Source organism: Spinacia oleracea, chromosome 4 (genome assembly GCF_020520425.1).
Source record: "Spinacia oleracea cultivar Varoflay chromosome 4, BTI_SOV_V1, whole genome shotgun sequence".
In the NCBI taxonomy this organism is placed as follows: Eukaryota; Viridiplantae; Streptophyta; class Magnoliopsida; order Caryophyllales; family Amaranthaceae; genus Spinacia; species Spinacia oleracea.
In genome coordinates, this window is record NC_079490.1 from 51,226,128 (window position 1) to 51,240,931 (window position 14,804).

At 33.4% G+C, this 14,804-nt stretch overlaps 1 protein-coding gene and 2 long non-coding RNA genes across 3 annotated transcripts; 1 reads left to right on the forward strand and 2 right to left on the reverse strand.

Moving 5' to 3' along the window:
* Positions 1–1,489: 1,489 nt before the first annotated feature.
* LOC110801547 (uncharacterized) lies at positions 1,490–5,878 on the reverse strand. Its single transcript, XR_008933005.1, has 3 exons — positions 5,489–5,878; positions 4,821–5,265; positions 1,490–4,360 (listed from the first exon to the last, which is right to left on the reverse strand). It is a non-coding gene; the product is annotated as an uncharacterized lncRNA (long non-coding RNA).
* Positions 5,879–8,102: 2,224 nt separating this feature from the next.
* LOC130471529 (leucine-rich repeat extensin-like protein 3) lies at positions 8,103–8,444 on the forward strand. The gene has a single exon (XM_056841717.1). It carries the CDS (start codon positions 8,103–8,105, stop codon positions 8,442–8,444), a length of 342 nt encoding a protein of 113 aa, XP_056697695.1.
* Positions 8,445–10,691: 2,247 nt separating this feature from the next.
* On the reverse strand, positions 10,692–14,245 carry LOC110801542 (uncharacterized). The gene is made up of 4 exons (XR_002536957.2): positions 12,950–14,245; positions 12,798–12,849; positions 11,077–11,134; positions 10,692–10,983 (listed from the first exon to the last, which is right to left on the reverse strand). It is a non-coding gene; the product is annotated as an uncharacterized lncRNA (long non-coding RNA).
* Positions 14,246–14,804: the final 559 nt, after the last annotated feature.

Below are 14,804 nucleotides of genomic sequence, written 5' to 3' on the forward strand. Positions count from 1 at the left end.
CATTCATGATGGGACACATTCTTACATACGGTACTTGCTCCACCTTCTCTCTATATTCCCTCTCTAAAGACTTCTTATCTATTTGCTGACTTAGGCATCGGAGGGGGTTTCCTCGGTTAAACCCCCGAGGTTAGCTCACGTTTGCTCTGCTTGACAGGGCCAAGGCACTTCGGAACGTCCTCCCAGTTCCATACTCGGAACAACTAGCATCATCTTTTGACGTTAATCAAGATATCAAGTGGACTTTCAAGCAAGCTCATTGGTAGTCACAGCAGTCTTGGAAGTCAGATCAAAGTGCGAGGAGGGGATGGGGGAGAGATAATGTAATGCTGCAATTACTGCGACTGTTATTTGGTGGTGGAGAACTGTTTAATAATGTGTGTTTACTAATTGGAAGGACTGTACAACTAGAATTCTTAGCCACATTAATATATCTTATATGGAATCATAATGAAGAGAAAAAACACATTAATAGAGTAAAAGAATACACGTCAGGGAGCAACCTTACCCTTGACGTAACTGAAGTAATATACCAGATACTTCCAAAATACGGAGGTTCTAGATACAACTAGTGGCCAGGGGCCAGCAGTAGAGTCTAGTGGAGGTCAACGACTCAACTGTCAGCATATAGGAATTGTATTGAATAGACGAGCATTGGGTCTGGAAACAATTTTAACTACCAACCTTCAACAGAAGTGATTCTTTGGTGGAATAATACAACCAACCAATGTGGCAATGGCAAATCCATATACGACAACAACAAACCATTCTCCTTATATATGGCATTAAGTGATTCAATAAGGCTAGTGCTAACTAAGTCAACTATTTTATTATTGGATCCTGATTTAACTGAACATCTGCTACTTTTAATTATGATACCATTGGCCAAAAATCAGCTTCTTCAATTAAAAGGATAAAAAATAACAATGGAAAAGAAAAAGGGAACTGGTGAACAAGAAAATAAGGTAACCAAGACATGAAAGCCTATAACTTCAAGGTCTCCTGTTATACACAGGAGTAAAAGTCAAGGAAAAATAATGAGAAACACCAAATTGTTCATGCTAAAACTAAGACTTAGGCAACTCAAAGAGACTTGTAAGGGATCAAGGAAGGTCCATAATTGCAGAAAAAAGAGACTTGTAAGGGATCGAGGAAGGTCCCAGATCAACATACGACATAAAATACCTACAAATAAAACCCAGATCGATCATACGGAGTAATAAAACAACGATAACTAACAATTAACCCAGAATCAAAAACATAAAAATATGTTGAATTGTCTAAAAAATGTTATAATTTGTAGAAAAGAAAGTTAAATCATACAAATTTAGGTAACATAGTGAAAAATCAAACCTGCGAAATATTCTTCGCATGGATTTTCAGCAAATTACGAAGGTGAAGAGTGAGGCTAGGAGAGGTAAATTAGGGATCTTGAGAACTCGCAACTAGCCATGGTGTACCAACGCGTGGATGGTGCGTGCACCTGCACCAAAACGCAAAAACATTAAAAGAAAACGCAAAAAACAAAAAAACGAAAAAGAACATTAAAAACTAAATAAAAAGAACTAGAGTAAACAAAAAGAACATTAACTAAACCTGAAAAGAACACTAATGTCAAAAAACTAAAGAAAATGTACAAAAATAAAAATAACATATTCTCTCTCCTGATAACTATAAAAAGAACAACTATTTTTCAAAAAGAACATCGTGTGAAAAATGCAATAGAAAAAAAAAAAAAAAAATACATATTATCGATAATATTATTAAATATTAAAAAACTGTAAAAAAAATTAAAAAGAACACAAAATAATTATAAAAAAGAACAACAACATTTTTACAAAACACAAAGAACAAAATTAGAAGAAAAATAAAATAACAAAAACTAAAAAAAAAAAAAACCACAATAAAAAAAGAAAAAAGAACAGAACACATGAAAAAAGAACATCATTTTCTTTTTCCTTATCAAACAAAAGAACATAATGAAAGGGACGAAAAGAACAACAAATCTATGTTCTTTTATTAGTTGTATTTGTTCTTATCAAACCAATTAGTGTTCTAATTAAAAAGAAGAAAACGACGATACTTTGATGCACTTAAAACTAGATCTATATTTTTATTTAAATGTATTTTTGTTTTTATCCCACACATAAGATCTATGTTCTTTTATTAAGTGTTATTTTTTCTATTCAAACGATTTTATGTTCTAATTAAAAAGACAAAACGACGATTTTTTGATGCACTTAAAACTAAATCTATATTTTTAAAAAAAAGTATATTTGTTCTTTTACCACGAATCAGACTATGTTCTTTTTTAAGTGTTATTTGTTCTTTTCAAACCATTATATGTTCTTTTTTAACAATCTATGTACGTTGATATAAAAGAACAAACTATGTTGATGACACAGTAAAAATAAAGTTGTGAAAAAGAACATAACAATCCGAAAAGAACATTAGATGAAAAAACAAGGAAACGTACCTTAAACACTTGATCAACATTTATCAGGAGCATCAACATTGAACTAGTGTTTTTCTTAATTCACTCATTTTCAACAAACGAGAAACATTCAGAAGGAATTTTAGAGAGAGAATAAGGAGAAAATGTATTTTTTTACTCTTTCATTTACCATCTCACTCTTTCTCTCTCGAAAAATCTCTCTTATGTTGAGAGAATATAAATCCTCTCCCCTCTCTCTCTCTCTCCAAAATGTATTTCTAAAATGACTAATGGTTATGACTCATAAGTACAATTATTATATATATAGTTGCTGAAAAATAGAAAATGAACAAATAGGAAGTAGAATCAAAGAATTGAAGAACAGAGAAGGAGAAAAGAAAAATTGTTAAAGGAGTGCATAATGAGAACCGTGCACATGTTTTTATTTTGTTATTTTAACAGAGTATTATGAAAAGAACAAATGAAAAGTCTTAAAGAACAAATATAGAGACTAAAAGAACAAGTCAAGTACTTTGTCCCACAATAACATATGATTCGGAATCATCATTTTCATCATTCTGTTATGAATTATCAAGCACATTATTCATAATATCTGAAAAAATAATAGGTTAATATGTATAAAAACAAGAAAAAGAACGCAATCAAAATAACAAAGGATAAATAAAAAATAACAAGAAAAATAACACAATAAAATAAAAAGAACAAGTTATGAAATGCAAATAAAATTGAAAATAATAAAAAAGAAGAACACAATAAAATAAAAGAACAAATTATGAAACGCAAATGGTCTATTTTTCTACTATAATGAAACTGTTCTTTTAATACGAGCATAATGTAATTGTTCTTTTCATTCGAGCATATGTTCTTTTAATACGTAAAACTGTTCTTTTCTGGAAAAAATCGTAATTACATAATCAAAATCTTCAAAATCAACGATTTCAACGAAATCAGCGTGTTATTACATAATTTGATTCATTAAAATCATCAAATTCATCAAAACACGATTATTACAAAATCAAAATAGTCAAAATCATCAAAAACACAACTATTACAAAATCAAAATCATCAAAACATGCCATTTGTTATTACAAAATTGAAATTTTACCTCCCAAAATCTGATTATCAGCTGTAGAATTCAGATTTGAAGAAGAAGAATCAATTTAATTTGATGTTGAAGCAGAAAAATCAACGAATTTTTGGGGATTTTCATTAATTTCTCTCTCTAAAACCCATTTTAGAAAACCTAGACTTTCTCTCTCCTCTTCACAGTTTGAATTCAAAACATAAAACCCAGAAGAATATATATCGCAAAAATAACAAAAATCAAATAAAAACGCGATAAACATAACTGAAAAGAACAGAGCCTTTAATGTTCTTTTGTTCAGGGGTGTTCTTTTGTTCAAGGGCATTGTTCTTTTTTCTGGGAATTTAATGAAAACGCGCGTTTTGTGTTTAATGTTGGTCGTTTTAATCCCGGTGCACCTAGAGCTACGTGCACACGCCTGCACCATCCAAATTGCGATGGTGTACTACGATGCCTTATGTCAATCGGGCGTCAACCACCATGTTATGCATCGGTTTTAAGCGATAAGGCTGCTGAACGATTTTGACTTTCATACATGAATTCAATTAAAAATTTATGGGGGAAATATGTGAATTGGAAAATGAAAGGATAAATTGGTACCTAGGGTTCGTGAATGATTGGCGGTGAGAATTACGGACGGAAATTAGGTGCAGCGGCGAAGGAGGCGGTGTAACATTGGATGGAAGGAGATCCAATAGCGTTGAGGAAAGACCTTGAGACAAATCACGCCATTGTTGTTTATATCTCTCTCCTCTCTACTAGACATTGAGGTTGAATTGTCAACCGTGCAGGAATTCGTGGGAGGTGGGAAGTGGAAAGTACTGTAAAAAGCGGGATTTTAGAATAATTTGTGCTTAAATTTTTAGATTAGCGGGACAATGGAAGGATAGGAAAGCTACACGTGTTTATTTTGCAACATAGTGACGCTTTTACGAGCCTATATATGCTTCGACTGATAAAAGCGTCTAAATATGTGGATAAAAAAAATTCGTCCCCAAATTTATAGCGACCCTTTCCAAAAGGGTCGAATCAAATCCGTCTAAATTTGTATGATTTTCTTGTAGTGTATATATGGGTTGAGGAAATAACAAACAGAATCTTAAATAACAAAAAATCTGCAATTTAAAAGCAACAAGAACAGGAACATGTTCACAACAGAAACAAATAGAAATTTTCTCCCGAAGTCTGGACACATTAACAGATAAACCTTCAAAGCCAAGCAACATGATAGAATACATAATGAGAAAGGACTTGCATAGTATGGAGTACTTAGCAACTTACCATCCAGAACCATATATACGGTCAACTTTAACATCTTGCGCATCACCATCGTTATTCTCCTTAAATTTACCACTACTAGTCCTGATGTACGCCAACCTACCTTTTCCCCTATTTCCACCATAATCTCTCCTCTCACACCATCATACCACTACCAATCTTAATGTACTCTAGCCTACCTTTTCCTCTACTTCCACCAGAATCTCTCCTCTCACACCATTCCATTTCTATATCCCCTCACTTCACCTTTGGGTTGATTACCTTCATTTACATCCATTTTCCTACTTAGTTGCTCAGAATTAGCATCATTATCTTGAACCTGATCCTCATAACCTCTCCTCTCGCTCTCAAAGCTTTGCCTTCCATTCCTGTATCTACTCACCATTATATTGACCTTGCATGATTCTCACAACCCTTTGTTTCACCAACAAAACCTGGTTTCCTATTCCTGTAAACGATAAAATAGTGACAAATTTTCAATTAGAAAAAGAAGAAAATTGCGATTAATGAAAATTTCTTAAATCACATAAATTTAGTCGTTCATACATCTAGGCCAAAAAGCTAAAACAAAAAAAATCGTCCAAAAAAGGGGCAACAAATCTCAAAATTGGTTATTTTCAAATAATAGAAGTTTGGGGAAGGAAAGAGATAGAAAGAAAATTAGTCCATACCTGACAACCGAGAACAACGACGATAGGAAAAGCCTTCAAAGATGAGAGAAATAAGAGCCACCACCGCAATCGGCGACGAAAAAAGTACAATCAAACTCTCTGTTGTTAGAGATCTTATATTGATTTTCTATCAATATCTTACGAGAATCAAAACCTTAGAAAGCAAAATCCCTAATATGTGAAGAAAGAAGCTAAGAATGTGGTAAAAAAATCCCCGCAATGGGAGATGGGCGAAGAGCACGTCCCACAAAAGCGAAGAAACAAAAATAAGAAAGGCAGCACGCGTAATGGGAGATCGAGGGGACAATTGAACATCCAAAAACAAGAACACAAACAAGGGAATGGAAGGAAAGCAGGAAAAGAGAGCAAGGAAAAACTGGAGGGGTTAGAGTTGTAATCACACTGCCTGTAAGGTAAAGGACAAAAAAATTTATGAAGGAAAATAGGGAGATTTTGGTAATTTCACTATTGTGGGAATAGTAAATACAACTGCATGCTTTTATAAGTGTTAGGATTTGGTTACGATTTTAAAATAAAAAATAAGGCCAAATGGTTGTATATTGTTGAATTTGTTTATACTAGTCTTTTTTTACTTAGCTTATTTGTTAGACTTTGTTTATTGTGTTTTTAGGTTTACAACTAGACATGTCAAATGGGTCGGTCGAGTCGCGCGGGTGGTAAAAAATTGTCTTCGGGTTCGGGTTACTTCGGGTCAATCACTTTCGGATTCGGGTTAATTTACAAATGTTTGTTCAAGACCCATAGCTTTCGGATTCGGGTCAACCCAATGGGTTGAGAGATTTTAAAACACTTGTTATATTAATTTAAGTAATAAATATACAATATATGAGCACAAATTAAAAAAAAATTACACACAAACTTATATTTAGTCAGATTCAACCATAGAATGGCGTATAATTCAAATTAAAATCATATTACACCCAACAATAGCAACAATGTATTTACCATGCTGAAAATTCCTAATAATCTCATATATTATGGTAAATACAATGAAAATCATACCACCGCATAAAGCGTGTTCCCTTCTTTCGAAAGAAAGATTTTCAATCGGTAGGGTAAAAAACAGGTTCGGTCTGATTTTGATCGATTATTTTTCGGATTGCTCGGCTTCGAATAAAATCAGGTTACGGGTCACAAAATCTTGTTCAAAACCCAGTAATTTTGGATCGGGTTCAGACCAGATCGATTTTTGACAAGTCTATTTACAACACATCAAAAGAGGAGCCTTTCACCAATAAAGAATTTAATTAAGGATTATTTACTTTTAATAATCCAACCTTTGAGCCATTTTCCAAAATTAACCCAACCTTTTGATTATTATCTAATAATCTAACCTTTATACCCCTTTAACCGATAATGCTCCAAAAAACTGGGAACCGACTGAACAAGTCAACTGAAGCATTGCTGCCAACGGGACTTGGGAATACCCCTTTAACAGATCTCAAATGTGGGAATACGAATGGAGTATTGAGTTTAAGAAACTGCCAAAGAGCGAATCCCGGTCAAAATAACCCACTTTAGTATCACATCCATTACTCCATAGAGCTCATAAACATGGGTTTTGCAGGATCAATATCAATCACAAGTTGCAAAAGGGGCAAAATCGAAGTGACAAGAGCAAACATCAAAGTTCGAATTGCTAATCGCCTTGCTAAAGATCCATGAAAGGCCATTAACCTTGAATTAAAAGTAAATAAAATAAAAATTGAAGCTTGGCCATCAATGGCGATTTCTAAGGATCTGGAGAAGAAGAAGAGGAGGAATAAATGTAAAGGGGGACAAATAAAAGGAAAGTGGTGTTTTAAATGTCCCACTCACACTATTTACAACAGCCATAAGCCACGTCATCAATATGACCGGCTTTACCTGTTTCGTAACAGGTAGGGTGCATTATTAGTTAAAGGGGTATAAAGGTTAGATTATTAGATAATAATCTAAAGGTTGGATTAATTTTGGAAAATGGCTCAAAGGTTGGATTATTAAAAGTAATTAATCCTTTAATTAATGTAATACAAAATAATTTGCATCGTATCTAACAAATAAATATGTGATGGCTTGAACCAATGCCAAAAATTTCTTTTTGTACATGCAGTTAAGTATTTAGTAAACAAAGATTTAGTTTCACAAAATAAGGCCACGTCACGAATAATATGGCAAATGATCTTTTTCATGCACGGCAAATCCACATTATTTTACTAGTGCGTAACCCTAGGCACCTTTATCGACTTACAAGATAAGGTGGTGTTGTTTGTTCGTGTATAGCGTCAATAACAATATTTATCATATATCATCTTTAAATAAGATTTTGTGTTTCTAAAATATACTTAACCTAACCCAAATACAAAGAATCACTAGTTCAACCACCACCTCGTGTTTTCGATCATAAGTTATAGCCAGTTGCAATAATTAAGTGCAATATTATTTAGAATACGTCAGTTTGGTAACGCTAATCAGTGCCTAATACCGCATTGTAACTTTTTAACTAGCTGGCAGATCAATAGACAAACTCAAAAAATTGAATATAAAAAACAGGGTTTTGGTTGAAACTAGTCAGATTGAAGAGTAGCTATTTCAAATTTTCACCACCACCAAAATGGGTGTCAGTATTTGGTTATTTTTTTCCATTTTTCTGTTGAATGGAATATTTGTTGTTGTTACACTTGCATCAACCAGTGAAGCCCATTTCCATGAAGTTGCAGTTTCTTTACTCGCGGTCAGGAGAAGAGCACGTCCTATAATGACTCCGCCTCCTCCTAAGCCTCATACTCCTCTTTATTTCAAGCGCCCACCATCACTTCTTCCACCGCTACCGCCACCGCCTCCACTGCTTCCACTGCTACCACCACCACCTCTTGATTCCCAGCCACCTGTATCTTATTATTCACCGCCTCTTTATCGTCCGAGATATTTAATACCACCACCACCGTACGGTTGAGGCTGGTTTCTTTTGCTGGTCTTCGTTGTTTTCTGGGTTGTTGGCACTCATAATATTTTTTTATCTTGATTTTGGACCAATTTTTATTATTATTATTATTATTTTGTCGTTTTAAACTTTGAACTAGATTTTTGGTCTTGGTATACCCTGTATAATTACATGGAGAACTATCATGGTGCCCTTAGAGTAATAAGTGAATCCTAATTATGTTATTGTCTTTATTATTTTACCATTTATTACTATTTTGTTTGGAAAAAAAACATGAAATACCGAGTATCACGAGCACTGGCTAATCCAAGATTGTTCAGCTGGTGTGTCACCATTGATTATAACGCATAATACATGTATTAAATTTTTTTGTAAAAGTAGAATTCGTCCCAAAGATAATAAATAATCATATTGCAATTAAATACCTACAAAATTATTATAATTATTCTGTAAGAGTTTCTTGTAAGTGGTGGAAACTCAATTTAAGAGACCAGGTGTATAAATAACTGGGCTCGTAGGTTTCTTAAGTAAATTGTGAAGGTGTTTTTTCATAAACATAAGAGACCAGGGTTTTATGGGACTGGTCTGTTAGATTTTATTGAGAATTTACCCGCCCCTGCTGGTCTCCTTTGATCGTTTTATTATTACCTAAAAGACCAGTTCTCTGATACACCAGTTCTTTTAGCTCTCAGTTTTACTTCTTTTTCCCCAATAAAACATTTGCTTGGTCACTTGACCCACCGGGTAGTTCCACCACTGATCACGAGTATGACTTATGTTAATGCATTCATATCGTATCCCTAAAAAAATAAAACTTATGTTAATGCATAAGTCCTTATTGTTAAAAACTCTTGATCAAGTGTATGTTTAATTTGATTCTCTATAAATAACTAGATTATGTCCCGTTGTAGGGGGTTGTTTTTCCGTATCGTGGTTTTGTTTTCCCCTACGGGTTTTGTAGATGTTGAATTTCGAAGGAGTCGCCACCAAACAATATTTAAGGGTCCGGTTTGGAAGACCAAAGTTGACTCTTGTGGATAAGGCATTGAATCTTAGAAACCGAATGGGTGAGATTCGGGCACGGGAACGAACCGCTTATTTAGCGAGCTTTAGAAGTACATTCGAATGAAAGACAAGAATCGTTTTCCAATAATCTTAATCATGACGCTAAGTTGGTTGGAGCATGCATTTTAGAACATAGAAATCGCTACTTCTATGTGGTCACTTTGCTTTAAATTTAATTAAAGGAACCTAAAGCCGATTTGTCAAAGAATTATCTTTGTTAAGCGTGATGTAACCTTTTGTATGTTGTTAAATTTAGCATGTGAGGTGATGAAAGAAATAAACATGTAAAACATCATCACAAGAAATAAAGGAATTATTGAAATGCGTACAAAACCACATCACCTTAAAAAAGGTGAGTAAAGAGTGCGGAATTGAAATTGCAAAAGTAAAGGTGCGATATTGAAACTGCGTTATTCAAATGCGATATTGAAATTGCGGTATTGAAAGTGCGATATTCAAATGACGATATTGAAATGACATTATTGAAATGACGATATTGAAATTGTATTATTGTAGTTGAGATCCAACAACTACTTAATAATAAGTGTGCCCGGTACGGATTCAATTCTCTGAAAAATCTCAACTTTAGACGAGTTGCACTTCATAAAGCATCCTTGACTTTGATTATTGAAATAGAACTTCAGTATTGAACTTGAATATAGAACTTGAATATTGAACTTGAATATTGAAATTAGGAGACTTGGTTCTTAAAGATTAGACCTTTTAATGTGAAAAAAGCCTCACCTTTAATATGCTCCATAACTTTTGAATGCGACTCTAGTTTAAGGAGTGATTACTAACAACCTTAAACATCATAGAATCTTGAAAATGGGACTTGTATTTAAACATAAAAGATGAATGTTCATGTGTTCTAGTTTGGAAAAGGGTTTTCACTTTTCCAAACATCCTTGAACTTGTACCACTACACCACAATAACCTTTTAATAGCGCTTTTTTCAATGAATAACAGCGCTTTTAATTATGCGCGCTGTTAAAAGACTAATAAGCGCTGTTAATGTTTTATCAGTTAACAGCATTCGATATATAAGCGCTTTAGATGCTCAAGCAAGAAGCAACATACTAATTTTATACAAGACTATCTATTTATTAGATTTTTGTTTAACAATTAAATGCATTAATGTACCAATAATAATACAATATACAATGTTTTAAATCCATTAACAACAATTCAATATAAACAACAAAAGCCATTTCATTTCTTCAATTATATATCAAATAAACATCTCATAGTTTTTAACCGTGTACACTATCCATTGTAACAAATTGGTAAAAATATATACTACACATAAAACACACAAGAAAAACAAGACAACCAAATGAGCCCTCATTCCATAATCTGGTCTTGATCAATAAACCATTATTTGAACTCTACATCTTCATGAATACATGTATGCTTGTGGATGATGATCTCCATTCATGAATCCAGTGCCATATCAGCCAAAATCAATGCCATTTTGCCGATAGCACTACAAAATCATCAATGTCAATTAATAATCAGTTTATTAAAAAAAGAATGACAACGAAACCAGATTTCGCGCAGAAGCTGCTGCATGACTTACGGCTTAGGAAGCATCGGATGGCCACTGCTTAGAACTCAGGTACATTTAACTTTTCTTCCTGCAATTAATGAAACAGTCCATCTTTTAAGCTGCCGATTTCAGGGTGAATTTGTTAATGTAAAACGTTAATTGCATACTTATATTAACGGAGCATTTCCTTCTGTCCAGAAGTCTACAAACCTACCTGAATTGTGATGTCACAACACTGTACAGAAAAACTCTAGCGACTCTGTATCAAGTAGCCAAATTTTGATTCTTTTCTTGACGTTTCAAACCAAAAATTAATTAGAGTAGGCAAGTATAGAATCTTAAAATGTTAGACAAAAATAAAGTAGGCAAGTATAGAATATTAAAATGTTTAACGTTCAAAAGATAAAACAAAAGCAAGGAACAACAAATACAAGTATAGTAGTATACTTGTTCTTAGCAGCTAGACCAAACAATTCTAACACCAGAGACCGGACTAACCTTCTAATATATTATGGTTTATGTTTCATTAATCTGGAGTGAACAGATATGCACGGGAATTCGAGGCAGAACTTAAAAGGATCAAGGGTAACAAAGACACTTGAATTTGTCAGATATGCAGACAGCAACACAATAGCTGATTCCGGTTAATCCTTAACCAGATACAAATTATTGCTCAATAAAGAAGTGCTGAAAGTACAATGGTTCTCTGCTCAGTTAATTCTCAAGATTTTGTAAACCGGTTAGCCACAAGCCCACAATTCTAACCAAATCTCTTTCTGGGTACATGTATTAACTAGAAAAATGGTTTGGCAACCAGTTGTGATTTGTGAATGTAACCCAAAATATGGATTCAAAAACCATAGTCTACAACTCTACATCATCGTCTTTTATAGAAAGTTCTAAGAAGATGAAAATGAACAGGAAGAGTAAACATAATTATACTGTCCCCAACAAACCAGATGCATACAACATAAAATTTTCATTCACAAAACACAAATTAATAACATCCCCCTCCCAATATAAGTCATGTTCTCTTCCCAACTCTCTGTTTTATAGGGGAGAGGAATCCCTTGGAACTCATAAGTCATAAGCATTAGCAATTGCAACACTCATATTAATAAGAGAATGATTAATGACACATTCACACATCCTAGGCTCGATCTCAACTGACATAAGAATATGGCACCCTGGATTCTAGTATATCTGATGTATAATAAATTAATAATAATGCAAGTATTTGTCTGTTTTAAAAGTCTAGCAAAAGAAATCAATCAGGGGGTAAAACAAGAAAAGAGTCAAGGACATAATTTTAAAATTAAAGAAGAAAAAGTACAGGTAATCTTGTGTAGTTTAAGGTAAACATAATCCCAACAAGTTGAGGGTTTAAACTTTTCATATCCACCCATAAACATTGAGGCCTGGTCCGCATTTTTCATACTGAAATGTACTTCCTGGTCAAGTTTAAATACGAAGTATATACTGTATAAATTTTGTAAATAAAGTTGTAGAGTTTTAGTTCACTCTATATCAATCCCAGAAATACCACTATTATTCTTTTAAAAGTCAAGGCAACTGCAGGGTTACTTGTAAGAATGTACAAAAATAATGAAGCACTTAATAAGGTAGTTCAAACAGAAAATTTGGATCAATATAATACGACGTGAGTGAGAGACGGAATTTTCTAGAACTTGAGATGACATAGCCATATTCACAAAATCAGTAATAAAAGTTATATTGAACAGACTACTAACCCAAGAAAATTCTGGCAAATTTAAATGGTTGTGAACCTTCCCTCTGCAGATCCTGTATGAGTACATCACAGCATTAGACCTTGAGTTCCCTTCATTCAAAGAAAACACACAAGAAAACAAAACATTTTGACTATACAAATTAAAGTAAATACCTCTTCTTCTGCTGCTTCCAGTCCTCCTTGAACCCAAAAGATATTTTTGTACCTGGCATTACAAAGCTGCTCGCAAGCAGGTAAAGATCTACAAACTCATATGCGCTAATGGTGTTAGGGGAATACAATATGAAAAATACTGATGAATCTAACATTAACATAAAATTCCCATAACCTGATTGTTCAAAGGGTTGTTTTGCATTAGCTAACTTGCAGGTCCAAAATCATAGGGAAGCCTAGCAAGTAAAATATTATAGAAGAACTACCACTCGATTCAGTCATCCCCAGTTAGGTGTCCAGTTGATGTGGACAAATGATTCTTGCTTAGTTGCTTACTTGCTTTAACTTTGTGTCATTTATTTTGCAACAAATCTACAATCTCAATATCGCTCTTGTGCATGTCTTGTTTATCATATACTGACATATCGTCATTTGGATCATTATTGTTCACATTCTATTTCCCCTTTCCATAGAACACAAAGATGAATGTGTAAAAAACATCACTGACCACAAAATTCATTCAGTTTAATACTTCAATTGAATCAGAGGCTCAAAGCACATCAAAATCATCTAAAATTTTAAACTATCCGAGTGAACTAGAATTTATAGATTAAAACCCAATTCTTCTGAAGATTTCTCAAGAAAAATAAAGGGAAAATGCAACAAGTCACAGATGATGCAGGCAAGAAAAATAAAGGGAAAATACTACATTGTAACTGCTAATTCCTAAAATAATATTTCTAGAACTTCACAGAATCAGAAAGTTTCTAACATTCCCAGAATCAAAAAGTTCTAATAACTCTCAATATCTAGTAACTAGGTGATAAACAAGCATATCAAATTGCTATAAAACTTGCAAAATTAATTACAATTAAAATTCCTGAAAACCCAATTAAATTGCTAATTTAGAAGAAACTCACAATTGATAACTCAACCAAACGCAGCCAGGCAATAGGTTCGCCAGATAGTAATCGCCGCTGAGAAACGCTCACCGGAGAAGAAGCTAAATACGAAAACATCTGGATTTGGATTGAAGGGAACCTGTAATTTGGATTTGGGAAATTTCGGTTTGAGTCAAATTAAATAGAGATTGAACTCTTCAATTCAGATTGAGATTGAACTCTAACTCTTGAATTCGGATTGGGATTGAACTCTTGAGTTCGATTGGAAACTCGATTCTTAACTGTGTAAGTCGTGGTGGGAGAAGAAGGAAGATGGAGAACGTGGGAAAGTATTTAGGCGGTGCTGATCCTTAACCGTGGAAGGGGTTTGGTTCTTTTAATTTGGTTGGCAGGTGTCAAAAATTTACTTACTATAGTTTTTTTGATAAATTACAATAATATCATAGTGTTTAAAGAAAAGTGCTATAATATATTAAGAGGGAAATTAAAATTGCTTTATTTAACAGCACTGGAAAATAAAGTGCTGTTATTTCATATAAATAATAGCGCTTTTCTATAAGCGCTATTAATTAGGCGCTGTTAATTAATGTTTTTGTTATACAAAGTTGGGGTTTTTGAAGATTTGATGATGATTGTTGTAAGGAATACTTTCAAGGATGAAAGTTTCAACTTACTAATCATGTTTTTTGAAAACAAAGCATAAAGATTGAAACTTGAAACTTGTAGAAGGAGTTTGGATGATTATTTGAGAGGGGTTTCAAGTATGAAATCCCCTCAAAGATTACTCCTTTTTTGACATTTCCTTGTTCAAGTGTGTATGAACATCACAAGAACATCATAGGAAAACTTGAAATAAGAAAGGTAGAAACTTTAATTAAATCATGGTAATTTGTATTAGGGATTTGGGATTACCTATTTAGGATTAGGTTAGCTTTACGATTAGTTCTCCCAAT

Bases quoted from the DNA above. Each gene is read 5' to 3' on its own strand.
- LOC130471529 (XM_056841717.1), top strand. From the start codon at position 8,103: ATGGGTGTCAGTATTTGGTTATTTTTTTCCATTTTTCTGTTGAATGGA.